General features: G+C 40.3%; 1 protein-coding gene across 1 annotated transcript in view; it reads left to right on the forward strand.

Annotated features, from left to right (window-relative positions):
• The window catches only part of wdr62 (WD repeat domain 62), a 188,952-nt gene that overhangs the window by 166,746 nt on the left and 8,995 nt on the right, over window positions 1-13,211 (forward strand). The window contains exons 26-29 of the mRNA XM_039770094.1: window positions 2,170-2,337; window positions 3,105-3,216; window positions 3,542-3,632; window positions 10,355-10,424. Coding sequence (XP_039626028.1) covers window positions 2,170-2,337; window positions 3,105-3,216; window positions 3,542-3,632; window positions 10,355-10,424 — 441 coding nt within the window. The remainder of the gene's footprint in view (window positions 1-2,169; window positions 2,338-3,104; window positions 3,217-3,541; window positions 3,633-10,354; window positions 10,425-13,211) is intronic.

Consider the following 13,211-nt stretch of genomic DNA (forward strand, 5'->3'; position numbering starts at 1 on the left):
CAACTGACCAGAAGATCTAAGCACTCTGGATGGCTGGTGTTAAGCACACAATTCAAATAAACAGGCAGGAGTGAGTCCATGTAAAGATTTAAAAACTAGCAACAAGATTTTAAAATCAATTTGAAAACTGATGGGAAGCCAGCGTAAAGAAGCTAATATTGGAGAAACAGAGTCAGACTTTCTTGCCCCAACCAGAAAGCGAGCGGCAGCATTCTGGAGCAACTGTAACCTGCGTATCGGAGATTTGCTAATTTCAGAATACAGCGACTTGCAGTAATCAAGGCGAGAAAAGATAAAAGCATGAGTAGCTTTCTCAAGATCCCTAGAAGATAAAAAAAGGTTTGATCTTACCTAAAAGACGAAGTTGGAAAAAGCAACTCTGGACTACAGAATTAATTTGTTTCTCAAAAGAGAGGTTACTGTCAAAGATAACATTAAGATTGCGGACTTGAGCTTTGCCAAAGACAGAGAAAGAGCCGAGAAGTCCAAGACCAGTTAAGCACCTCCATTTTATTTTGATTCAAATCAAGAAGATTATTAGCAATCCAGGATCTTAATTCAGAAAGACAGTTGTGCAGTTGATTTACTGCAGAATTAGACGGGAATATAAACCTGAGTATCGTCAGCCTAGCAGTGAAACAAAATGTTAAATTTCCTAAAAAATAGCTCCAATAAGAGCGAAGGTATATAGAGAATAAAATAGGACCCAAAATGGATCCCTGAGGAACACCACATTTAAGAGGAGCAGTAGATGAAAAAGAGGGATTTAAAGTCACTGAAAAGTGTCGACCAGTTAGATATGACCTGAACCAGTTAAGAGCAGCCCCTTTAAGCCCAACAAGATGTTCAGGCCACAGCAGCAATATCTCACGGTCAATAGTGTTAAAGGCAGCGGACAGGTCAAGGAGGACAAGCACTGCAACGCCACCTGAGTCAGTAATAATAGAGATGTCATTGAATACTTTAAGGAGGGCCGTCTCAACGCCGTGATAACGCCTAAAGCCAGATTGGTAGATCCAACAGAGTTGAGCTTCTAAGCTCCGATCCTGTGGCCCCCATGCAAACCAGGGCGACTGCGCTCTCGTGTCCCAGGAAGGTCTTGTTCTTCTCCTGGTCCTTCCAATTTCCAGGTGTCCCAGCTGCGTAGGCTCCCCAGTCGGCCGCCACAGTGTAAAAGAGTAGGACTGCTGAAAGATGCTGGCCACTTAAACAATGAAGAGTATTATTTATCTCCTTTTTTATTATAATTTCTCAGTTGCCTCTTGTAACTATGCATAGATTTGAAAGTGTGTAGATTTTCTCTTGTGAATGAAATGTGTTTTTATGCCTTAGCTTTACTAGAGTCCTTTCCAAGCCAGTTTAGATATTCTATACTTGTTTTTTGCAGATATAAAATATGTTCACTTACCAATCTCGTGGTTCTAGTAGTTGACAGTGAAGGCACCAATAGTTGGAGGTGTTGAGTTAGTTAAGTTTAGATTCATAGCAGTAACTGCTGAGATGGACAGTTGTGTTTGTGAGGGGTATTTACAGTATGTCTTGTATACTTCAATTTAAGATGCAGTGCTTCATGTAAAGTAACATTTCCAATTCAGTACTGTTTTTATTCATTCTTTATTTGCAGTTACAGGGCTCTACCTCACTCCAGCTTGCACTGTACATATGGCATAATTTTATGAGGAGCTGTTGTAAATAAAGATTATCGTCTCCCAAGGGAAAGAGACTTTGTCATACACTTTCAACATTCAGTTTCTTTTTCATATAGCTGAACACTTTTTTTTATAGAGACACAAATTCTTGGCATGAATATAGAAAACTACATAACTGAGAAACATTTACCTACAGATGGGCGATGATAAACCCATAAACAAGTTTGCTTTATTCCATAGTAATAGAGATCCGTGTACCGGCTCAACTGATGTTTTCAAAATGTCATAGAAATGACACTAATGCCAGGTGTGGCTATGCCAATAATCCATATTCTCCTAAACTCAACAGTTGTATTTATTTGGAGTGTCTTAGTATTCTCTATTCAGTAGATGCCAGCCATTGACAGCATTCCATTTGTCTTGTTGTTAAGGTCTGTGTGTCACAAATATGATTGTTTTTATTGTTGATGATTTTTTTTTTTTTTTCTTCCCATCCAATAAAACCTTTTTTTTTGTTTAGATGTGGACTCGCTGAGTCAGCTGAGCTCGGCTGGCAGCTCAAGTGTGGATGAAGAGGAAGAAGAGCACTGTGGGAGTATTACTCAGGACATGCCAATGGTTTTAACTCCAGAGCAGGAGAAGGTTCTCCTCCATCATTTTGCCACCTTGGCTGATGACCTTGAAAATGGTAAGACATTCGCCCATAAAACTCTCGATTTGTCCTCTTTAAAACAACAATGCCCAAATACCACCATGTCTTGAAATTAAGGATTGTCCACTCCGCACCAATGTATTCTCCTACTTGAGGGGTGTCCCAGCTTCAGAAATCATCAAGTTCGCATTACTTCGAACTAAACTGTTTATTAGTTGCTCCTTTTTCTTATATTTTGCATTCAGAAAAATGTGCTGATATGATATTTACATGTAACAGAAATTCAGCATTCTTTTGTCTACTTTTAAATATTAACTTTCTTTTACCTTATTCTATAATTCACCTTTTTCTATGAAGTTTGCTCCACTGAGTAGTGTCGTCTCTTCTTCATTCGGCTGCTCCCGTTAGGGGTTGCCACAGATGAAGTTTGAGGTCCAGGCTTGGCTGGTCTTGTGATGGCTCACTTCGAGTCTCATTTCTGTTTGCGTTTTGTTCAAGGAAAAAAGGAAGGAATTTGGTGGACCAAGCGTTAATTAAACAAGTCAATTAAAATGGCAGAAGAAGAAGTGAATCAGCAGCAAAAACTGGTCACTAATTAATAAAAAGGTTTGAATGAAAACCTGCAGCCACAGCAGCTCTCCAGGACCAGACTTGTATAGTGCGCCTGTTATTCACACACCATTAGGCCTCTTTTAGTCCTAACATTTACAAAATGTCATTAAAGTGGTTAGTTCTCTTTGTTGAGTCTTCATATTGGAATGGTCAGCCTTTGAAAAACTATATATATTTTTTTTTCCTTGTAGAAAAGTTTGATAACAACCTGAAGGACCTCCAGCCAGGCACAGAGAGCTTTTTCTTGAACCCACGGCTCAGCATTTCTGCAAGATTTCTTTCTAGATGTCAGAATAAGCAGCGGTAACTCGATCTTCAATTTCACATCTTATTCGCCACTGAAGATGGCATTAGTTTTAAATTGACAGAGAGATGGAATTTTAAGAAATGTATTACTTTAAAGAAGTTCTTTAAATAAAAACAAGCAGTGAGAAATACGTAGCTTCTTTAAAAGGCCACATACTGTTACCTGCCGTTTTTGGCAACTGTCTGAGTTGTCTGCCTTTTCTGTTCTTTTGTTTGTATAATGAGTGCACTTTTTTGTTTAAGTCTTGTCTGTGTCTGTTCTTGTTTGTTTAGTATTCTCAACCATCAGTTATTCAAATTTCTCCGCTCTGCCTCACTTTAGGTTAGCTTCTGGTTTTCCTCCCAAGATCCTCATTTCTACCTCCGAGTTTCTAATTGAGGAGAACAGTAGAATTTCCATTAAGGAAGAGGAGGTAAGAAAAAACACTTTTTGTTTCTAACTAAATACAGTAACTAATATACAGTGCATCTGGAAAGTATTCACAGCACATGACTTTTTCCACACTTTGTTACGTTACGGCCTTATTCCAAAATGGATTAAATTCATTTTTTTCCTCAGAATTCTACACACAACACCCCATAATGACAGCGTGAAAAAAGTTTACTTGAGGTTTTTGCAAATTTATTAAAAATAAAAAAACTGAGAAAGCACATGTGCATAAGTATTCACAGCCTTTGCCATGAAGCTCAAAATGGAGCTCAGGTGCATCCTGATTCCCCTGATCATCCTTGAGATGTTTCTGCAGCTTCACTGGAGTCCGCCTGTGGTAAATTCAGCTGATTGGACATGATTTGGAAAGGTACACACCTGTCTATAGAAGGTCCCACAGTTGACAGTTCATGTCAGAGCACAAACCAAACATGAAGTCAAAGGAATTGTCTGTAGACCTCAAAGACAGGATTGTCTTGAGGCACAAATCTGAGGAAGGTTACAGAAAAAGTTCTGCTGCTTTGAAGGTCCCAATGAGCACAGTGGCCTCCATCATCTATAAGTGGAATACGTTCAAAACCACCAGGGGCCTCATGTATAAACGGTGTGTACGCACAGAAATGTTGCGTAAGAACTTTTCCACGTTCAAATCATGATGTATAAAACCTACACTTGCCGTAAATCCACGCACTTTTCCACGGCAGCTCATACCTTGTCGTACGCAAGTTCTCCGCTCGGTTATCCAGACTGGCGGCACTCAGCATCAAACCAATGCAATGTTGTGTGGTGACTCCTTATTTTCCTGACGCGGCTTTATAAATACACTGAAACTAACTGCATATTGTTTATTAGTGTAACGAATCTGATTGTAATTAACTTGTAACAATATAATGGTCCAGGGAATAGCCATAGTATTCCAAATACCATAACTGCTTTAGCGTTGTTACTCTCACTGCACCTTCTTCTTCTTCTTTCAGCTGCTCCCGTTAGGGTTGCCACAGCGGATCATCTTTTTCCATATTACTCTCACTGCACGACTCGGAGTATTTATATCACTGTATCTGAGTGTGAATCACAGCAGCAGCTGATCGGAAATAGAATTAACGGTATACAGCTTCAAGTACACGCTGTCTCAGCCACGGGAAAACATTTCAAAGCCTTTCCTGTACGGAACTCGCGTTCAGAAACAGTTTCATCCCAAGAACTTTAAACGCACTCAATCAATTGCTCCTTGTAGAACTGTTTGGACTTATAAATACAATCACCTCACTGTAAACTTGCACTACAGTTATAATACTGCACAACCTGTGCCACTTTATAAAGCGCATATTTACATATGATGATGATATCATTTTTAAGATGAAATGCAGCAAATTATGTTTATTGTACAGATAAAACTTTAACTTCATTTAAATAATCTATATTCTTCACTGGGAGTGTCATGAAGGATAGAATAATTAAATATGTACTACGAAGATATTTCAATGTTCCTTAAACGTTTTGAAGAATCGGCGCTAAGCTTACAGATGGCTTAACGTTTATTACAGAGTTGATTGTGTGGCGATTGGTTACTTGGAGAAAGAAAAGCAAGGACTGCAGGGGCGGCCACGCCAATATATATTAAATATAAAACAGAGAAAATAACAACACAGCTAAAAATGCAGTGGCAAATTTCAACAAAAGTGTCATGTTTGTGTCATGCTTGTGTCATGAGCACGAGGCGGTTATGCAGTGTCCGCAACGGACGTGGCCATCCACCGTGCATAAGCTTCTTTATTGACATTGGCGGGCGAAGGAGCCACCGATTCTTTCTCTGCACAGGGCCACCACAAGCCTAGAGCTGCCCATGAGTACTGCTGCAATAAAATGATTTCATCGAAGGTCGCACACAATCGCTGCGCCGTGAAACCCATGTTTAATAACGTACTTTAACTCCTATCATCATGAAAATGATATCACGTATACATCTCAGTATTTTAGTTATTCAGAGAGCTATAATATCACGAATGTAATGGATTCTGTGTCCAGTTGGAAGAAGAGAGCCGGTTTAAGAAGCAAGTAGTGATTCACACACACAGAGCACAAAGAAGATCAAATACAAAACAAAGCATTTAACGTGCTACTTTAATTACGATGTGATTTGAGAAACTGGTTAATTAAACGATTTTAAGATGAAGTTTATGATGTTCTACTTTAATGACAAAATAAACTACGTGATTAAAGTGGAAATTTCAAGATTGAAGTTGACATTTCGTGCTTTTCCCCACCGTGTGCCTTTTTTTTTCTCTGTACCCTAATAAGCTTTAATATGACACTCAGACAGTGGGCTACAACTCGGCTTTTCACGGCGACTTTGATATGTGACTTCTTTTTTTATTTCCGGCACTGTGCGATTTTTGTGAACGTGAGCTTTCAAGTTTCTCCAACACTCTGTCACTCGATCAACTTCCTTTTGTTGATTATACCACGGTTTATTTGAACAAATAGTATGTTTTTCCTTTGCCTCCACTTGGTATTCGCTGAAATTCTTATATTTTCCCCTGCGCTTTTCCCGTTGTCTTTTCACAGAAGGCTGCGCTTAAGGACGATTTATATTGATTTGCATATTCAAAGAGGCGTAATTCTGGGAGGAGTTGGGGCGTTACATAAAGTAGGTGCACGAGCGTTACTTTTCACGCTGATTGGGATTTATGTAGCAGAAGAACGTGGAAGTCGGAGTACGCACAGATTCCTGCATCTGGATTTTTCTGTGCTTAAGCACATTTCGGCTTTTGTGCTTACGCCATGTTATAGTGCGAGTTCTACGCACGGGGTTATACATGAGGCCCCAGTACTCTTCGTAGAGCTGGCTGGCCATCTAAACTGAGCGATCGGGGGAGAAGGGCCTTAGTCAGGGAGGTGACCAAGAACCCAATGGTCAATCTGTCAGAGCTCCAGAGGTCCTCTGTGGACAGAGGAGAACCTTCCAGAAGGACAACCATCTTTGCAGCAATCCACCAATCAGGCCTGTATGGTAGTGTGGCCAGACGGAAGCCACTCCTTAGTAAAAGGCACACGGCAGCCCACCTGGAGTTTGCCAAAAGGCACCTGACAGGACACTCAGACCATGGGAAACAAAATTCTCTGGTCTGATGAGAAAAAGATTGACCTCTTTGGTGTGAATGCCAGGCGTCACGTTTGGAGGAAACCAGGCACCACTCATAACCAGGCCAATACCATCCCTACAGTGATGCATGGTGGTGGCAGCATCATGCTGTTGTGATGTTTTTCAGTGGCAGGAACTGGGAGACTAGTCAGGATAAAGGGAAAGATGACTGCAGCAATGTACAGAGACATCCTGGATAAAAACCTGCTCCAGAGCGCTCTTGACCTCAGACTGGGGCCACGGTTCATCTTTCAACAGGGCAACGACCCTAAGCACACAGCCAAGATATCAAGGGAGTGGCTTCAGGACAACTCTGTGAATGTCCTTGAGTGGCCCAGCCAGAGCCCAGACTTGAATCCGATTGAACATCTCTGGAGAGATCTTAAAATGGCTGTGCACCGACACTTCCCATCCAACCTGATGGAGCTTGAGAGGTGCTGCAAAGAGGAATGGGCGAAACTGGCCACGGATAGGTGTGCCAAGCTTGTGGCATCATATTCAAAAAGACTTGAGGCTGTAATTGCTGCCAAAGGTGCATCGACAAAGTATTGAGCAAAGGCTGTGAATACTTATGAACTTTTTCTGTAACCTTCCTCAGATTTGTGCCTCAAGACAATCCTGTCTCGGAGGTCTACAGACAGTTCCTTTGACTTCATGCTTGGTTTGTGCTCTGACATGAACTGTCAACTAAGGGACCTTCTATAGACCGGTGTGTGCTTTTCCAAATCATGTCCAGTCAACTGAATTTACCACAGGTGGACTCCAATTAAGCTGCAGAAACATCTCAAGGATGATCAGGGGAATCAGGATGCACCTGAGCTCCATTTTGAGCTTCATGGCAAAGGCTGTGAATACTTATGTACTTGTGATTTCTCAGTTTTTTTTTATTTTTAATAAATTTGCAAAAACCTCAAACTTGTTTCACATTGTCATTATGGGGTGTTGTGTGTAGAATTCTGAGGAAAAAATGAATTTAATCCATCAAATGTATGTTTTTATTCTAAAATAGTAAGCATACGAGCAGCTCACTTCTCAAAACAGAGTGATGCAGGTTCGAACTCGCGACCTTTTGATTTCAAGTCGGCTGCTGATTCTATCACACCACGGAGGCAGTCATAATAAATGGGTGTCAATGTCGCATGTTAAGGTGGCTTTTTGTTTCTGCAGTTATATTTTTTTAATTAAAAGCGCAATTGTTGTGTTAGATTTGTAGCTTTTGTGAAAGTATTTCTTTGATATTTGGACTTCAGGCTTCATACATTATATAGTTTATGCCTACATTTTGTCATCTACTACTAGAATATAAAAAACGTTTCTGTTTTAACAATGTGTTTACACAGATTACTGTAGAAACGGAACAGAAATGCGTGTGTTCCAAACAACGATCTGTTGTTTCCACTCTAAAACTCCACTTCACTCCCAGAAAATCAATCAAGGCATGAGCTGGGAGAAGTTCGTGCACGTTCTAAGTTGGTGAGGGGATGGATTAGCCGGCTGCTTGCAGCCTGATTTTATCAGCACATTTAGATGACAAAAGACGCTGGTGGAGAGCTGTGAACGATTTTAAGAAGCAATTTAAGGTGGGACGGATTTACGAGTTTTTTCGTAGGCTCTGGTAATTCTAGTGTTAAAAAACAAAAAAATAAGTGCCAGGCAAGCCAAGTAACCAGAGGTGACAAAATGCAGAGGAGAATGCCACATCTCCCTGGAAATATTTTTTAATGGGTAAGTCTGTGAAGTAGTTTTAGTTGTGTGAATTGATAATTGTTATTCCTGGAGCATAAACAAAGATACCTGAATAAATTGTGTCAGAAGAGAGGGGAATCCAGTGAAGAAATCTCATTAGACCAGAAAGAATGTTGTACATTGACGTGAAAAACAAATTGCATATCAAAAATGAAGAATATGATGGATAGGCTCTGTTTTAGTTCACTTTTTAAGAAGGCCAATGCTACACATTTGCACTGAGCTTTTTTGGGTCGTTTATATCGGCTAGCTGTTGTTACTTTTCATAATTGGCCGACAGGTTAGGAATATCTTGGCCAAGCTTCACTCTGTCATGCCCGGTATACTGGAAGCATTTAACCAGCTGACAAAGTGCAACGTCTAGTTTTCACATGGTGTAGATGCACGTGCATGGAACACAACATGCTGTTACCAGCATCTAAAGCCAGCATGCAGCAGTGTTGAAAAGGGCATGCTGGGATTTGATTGGATTAACTTTTTGGCCGAATGTGGTATATTATTTCTAACCAGTAAACGGCACACTATACGATAACGTGCAGTGAACACACTTGACTCTTAGTTTTTCTCCTCTTTCTCTGTATGTTTACCATTCGTTTACTCAGAGGTTGATGCGCTTGCTGCTTCCTGAGCAGCTCTTCTCTTCTCCACCCTAGCGGCCGCTTCTTCTCTTCTTCCTTTGGCATCTTTTCGTGTCAGATTTGATTAAGTCAGAGCTTGTGTTGCAATTAGTAAATATGTTTTCTTTGTCACTTAAGTCTTCAATCTGCCTCGAGAATGATTTAAGATATGAAGAGGTAGGGGATGGTGATAGGGATAGGAATGGAGCCCCTACACATGTGCCGCATGACCGCCCTGCTGCTCACTGCCGAGAGTTGATTCTACAATAAAATAAAATAGAGGAATAAAAATCATCACCCCAAAAGCAGACAGTAGATGTCACATAGTATATGTGTACCAAATTTCAGGTCAAAGGGTCAAACGGTTTGCAAACTAACAGGTGATTTAAAATCCTGGACAGACAAACGGACAGCCACGGTAGCGTATTATAGAAGAGGATATCATTTATTTTGCGTTTAAATAAAAATATAGCAAAAGGCTTGCAAGTTTCACTAGTAGTTTTTAGGAGGCATTCCATTGAGAGAGCTGGGTTTAAAAGACGATCAGTAGTTGAAAATGAAACTCTTGGATTGACCAGCATTATCGTGTATCATTTTAGAGAAACAGGACTGCCTTGTTTTTTGGTTTTTTTTTTTTGCCTTCAGTATTTCATAGTGGAGTATCAGTTTGGTCTGCCATGAGACCTTAAAGTACTTGTGAACATTATTACCCTTTTTTATTCTGTTTTATTGTCTGTACGTCATTAAGTGCTTGACTGGCCGAGTCACATGATCAGACCAGCTCAAAAATGTGGAACGGCCAGGTCTACTTGTACATCCGGTTTGGAGACTCTCTTAAAAGAAAGAAAATATGTCTTGTAAGTGTTTTGTTAAATAATCCATGTGATTAGATATTAATGACCAGATTTAGAAATCAGAGATCATTTTATTTCTATAGTTCTAATTTGTGCAATTGGTGAATTTCCATGTGTGTTTTGTGAGTAATCAAGTGAATTGATCAGCAACTCCATTTTGTTATTAAGATGTGGCAGGCAGACCTAACCCTAACCCTTACAGGTAGATGTATCTGTCTTAAAGGTGTGAATAAGCAGATCTCGGTATTATTAGGATATGACCGTGGCAGTTACACTTTTGCCCCCGTGATGCAAATCTGTGAGGTTTCTAAGAAATCGTTTTTTCCTTTAATGTTTCTTGCAGGTCAGCTTAAAACGAGTTTCGACAGGAGCGTCATGCGAGTCCCTTGCAGAGAAGGATTTAAAACCCAAAGGTGTGTGTTTTAATTTCCACTGTCTGAAATATTCTAATCACATTTGTTAAATTTCAATTTGAGAATTGTTAGTGGACCAGCTCTTGATTTGAGTGATTTTGCACAATGGAGTGTAGGTGTAAATGTTTTTAAGTACATTTTTCGTCTTATTCTTGGATATTAAAGGTGATGGTAATGAATAGGAGGTATGAAGTGTTTCGATCCCTAATCTATTGGAAAGGTCCTATGATGCTGCTTTTCTTGTGGATCATTCTTTTATAATCCCTTATTACCGTGCAAATTATCGGTAAGGTTTGTCTTGAGCTCTATTCACACTTGGAGGTTATGCCCTGAATTTACTGGTAAGTTGTCCCGTCATGGACATGTGTGAACACAGAAGAGGAACAATTCCTGGCATTTCACTGTTCAAGGCCTACTTCAATTTCTGGGGGCTCCTCTTTGACCAGTGCAAGTGCAAACAAAGCCAAGAAACCATCAAAGTGCACAAAACGTAATGAATTGTGATGTTCCTTCAAATGAACCAATTATGAGAGATGTCAAAGTGCAATTCGCAAAGCCAGCTCAGAATGGGGAGAATACGTTTATGATTGAAATGCATGTGGGGTTTCTCCAGATTTCCCTTAATTTGTTTCATTAGTTTACCTCTGATGTACGTTAACATTACTGGCCATTATGGCTGCTTGGATCTGCCTGATCCTTCTTTTTATATAAGAGGGATAATATTTGCCATTTTCTTGTCCTTCTGAATTTCCCCAAAGTACTGGAAAATGGCAAATATTCTGTTATACTTGGGTCCAGGGAGACCAGCACTTTGTGGAATGTACTCTTTATTTACGCTATTTATTCCTGATGGTGGATCGCCAGAATGTTTAGTGGAGTCAATTCAGATGAGCTGTACCCCTGTCATGCTTTGTTTCCTGCCTGTTTGTTTTTTCTATTTAAATTCTCCCGTGTTAAGTTATCTTGTCAGCTTATCTGTTGCCTCAGTTGCATGGCACTTGCTAAAGGATAATTTGCTCTGCACCCTCTGAAGGCATGAAAAATGAAATTAATTTTATTACTTAAATACATTACAAAATACCTTACCGTAGATGGAGCAATGCAAAATATTGATGCTGATCACAGCCAACAGAGTATAACTGCAGATCAGACCGAAGTCTACTTGTGTTTCATTGATGCTGGAGCAAAGTTTGAACTTTGTCTGGTTGCTGTTTTACTCTTTGAGCGATGAATATTTTTTCCAAAATCTGATGCTTTCACACAGAAATCAAAATGAAACGTCTGTCGCTGCATGTTGTAGCTGCCAATTGGGCAAGAATGAGCGAAAGGCTTGCTGCCAGGCTGAGATCATGGCAGTAACAATACAATCTGGATTCTACCTCTTGTCATTGTTAACTGGCAGTCTTCCCTGGCGAACATTGTCAGTACCATGACTAGCTGGGGACCAATCAGCTGAAGCTGGAACCTCACAATCGTGTTTGATCACAATTATCAAAATCTAAGTCCGACAAGTCATAGTCCAGTTCAGAGATAACAGGCAAGACGTCGTCCACAGAGTATTTTGCTTTTCACATTCGCGTTGATCTCTCGCCAGATGTCAGTGCCATTTTTGCCGTTGTGTGCACCTTGCTACTCACGTGAGCGCAGGGAATCTCGGTCAAACCAATGAATCTAACTTTCCTTCTAACAACGAGAGTCCAACGTAACGGTTGGTTTTGTCACAGTTTACAGTCGATTACCATCGTCAACTCCTGCTTTTGACAAAAGTCAGCATCACCCCTGAAAGAGTTAAGAATGAAATGAAAGTATGGAGCTGCTCCAGTCCATGTAGGTAAAAGGGGGCATTTGAATTTGACTTTCAGAGACAGTAAAAGATCCAATTGCACATAGTAAACTTAGGAAATGGTCTTGTTTTTATTAATATGTTTGCATTTCTTTAATAGAAAGCAAAATTATTATAAATGAATAAATGCCCTATAATTTCACATTTGCCAAGCACATGGGAGGGTTCTTCATTCCACAGACTTTGTGGATTTACTGATCAGCTTGCAACGAATTTAATGAAAATTTCTCTGAGGATGAAGGCAGACAATTCCAGCCAAATCTCCAGCGGCTTTCAGGGACTGAGGAGATGAACGATTCGGAAAATAGAATTCCTACAGGCGAGTTCCTTCCTCAAATGGAGGTTATGTGAACCCGTTTGCTGGTTTTATTTGACTTATTCTGCCTGTGAAAGTGTTTTTGTCATAGGATTGGTGTCTGAAACTATGCAGCACGTAATCGTGTGAGCTACAAAACACCAAGAGTGTGGTGTCGACTGTCCATCTTTTGCATATTCATTCATTTTTTTCATCTTGGTTATACCAGTTCAGGCTCATGGAGGCTTAAGTGTGTCCCATCAGGATTAAATGCAAGAGTGGAGCCAACCCATCACAAGGCCTGTACAGGGCAAGTTTAGTGTGCCAGTCACCAAAGTCAGTTATATGCGCCCCCTCCTTCCTCCTCTTCTTCTTTTCGCACTTTTGTGTGGGGTTGCTGTACTTGATCAACCTTCTCCATTCAGCTCCGTCCTGCACCTCCTCCCCATGTCAGACCCATTTCCTTGAGATCTTCTTTTACTTTATCAGTCCACCTCCACTTTTCCCCCCCTTCACTTTCTCTTCCCATTTTATTGAAACTATCGACCCCTAGAAAGTTCAAATCGACCCGAGGGGGTCGATATCGACCACTTTGGGAACTCTTGTAATAGACAGACCTTGTATATTCTGTCGTCGTCATCGTCTTTTT

This window comes from Polypterus senegalus, chromosome 11 (assembly GCF_016835505.1).
Source record: "Polypterus senegalus isolate Bchr_013 chromosome 11, ASM1683550v1, whole genome shotgun sequence".
NCBI classification, from domain to species: Eukaryota; Metazoa; Chordata; class Cladistia; order Polypteriformes; family Polypteridae; genus Polypterus; species Polypterus senegalus.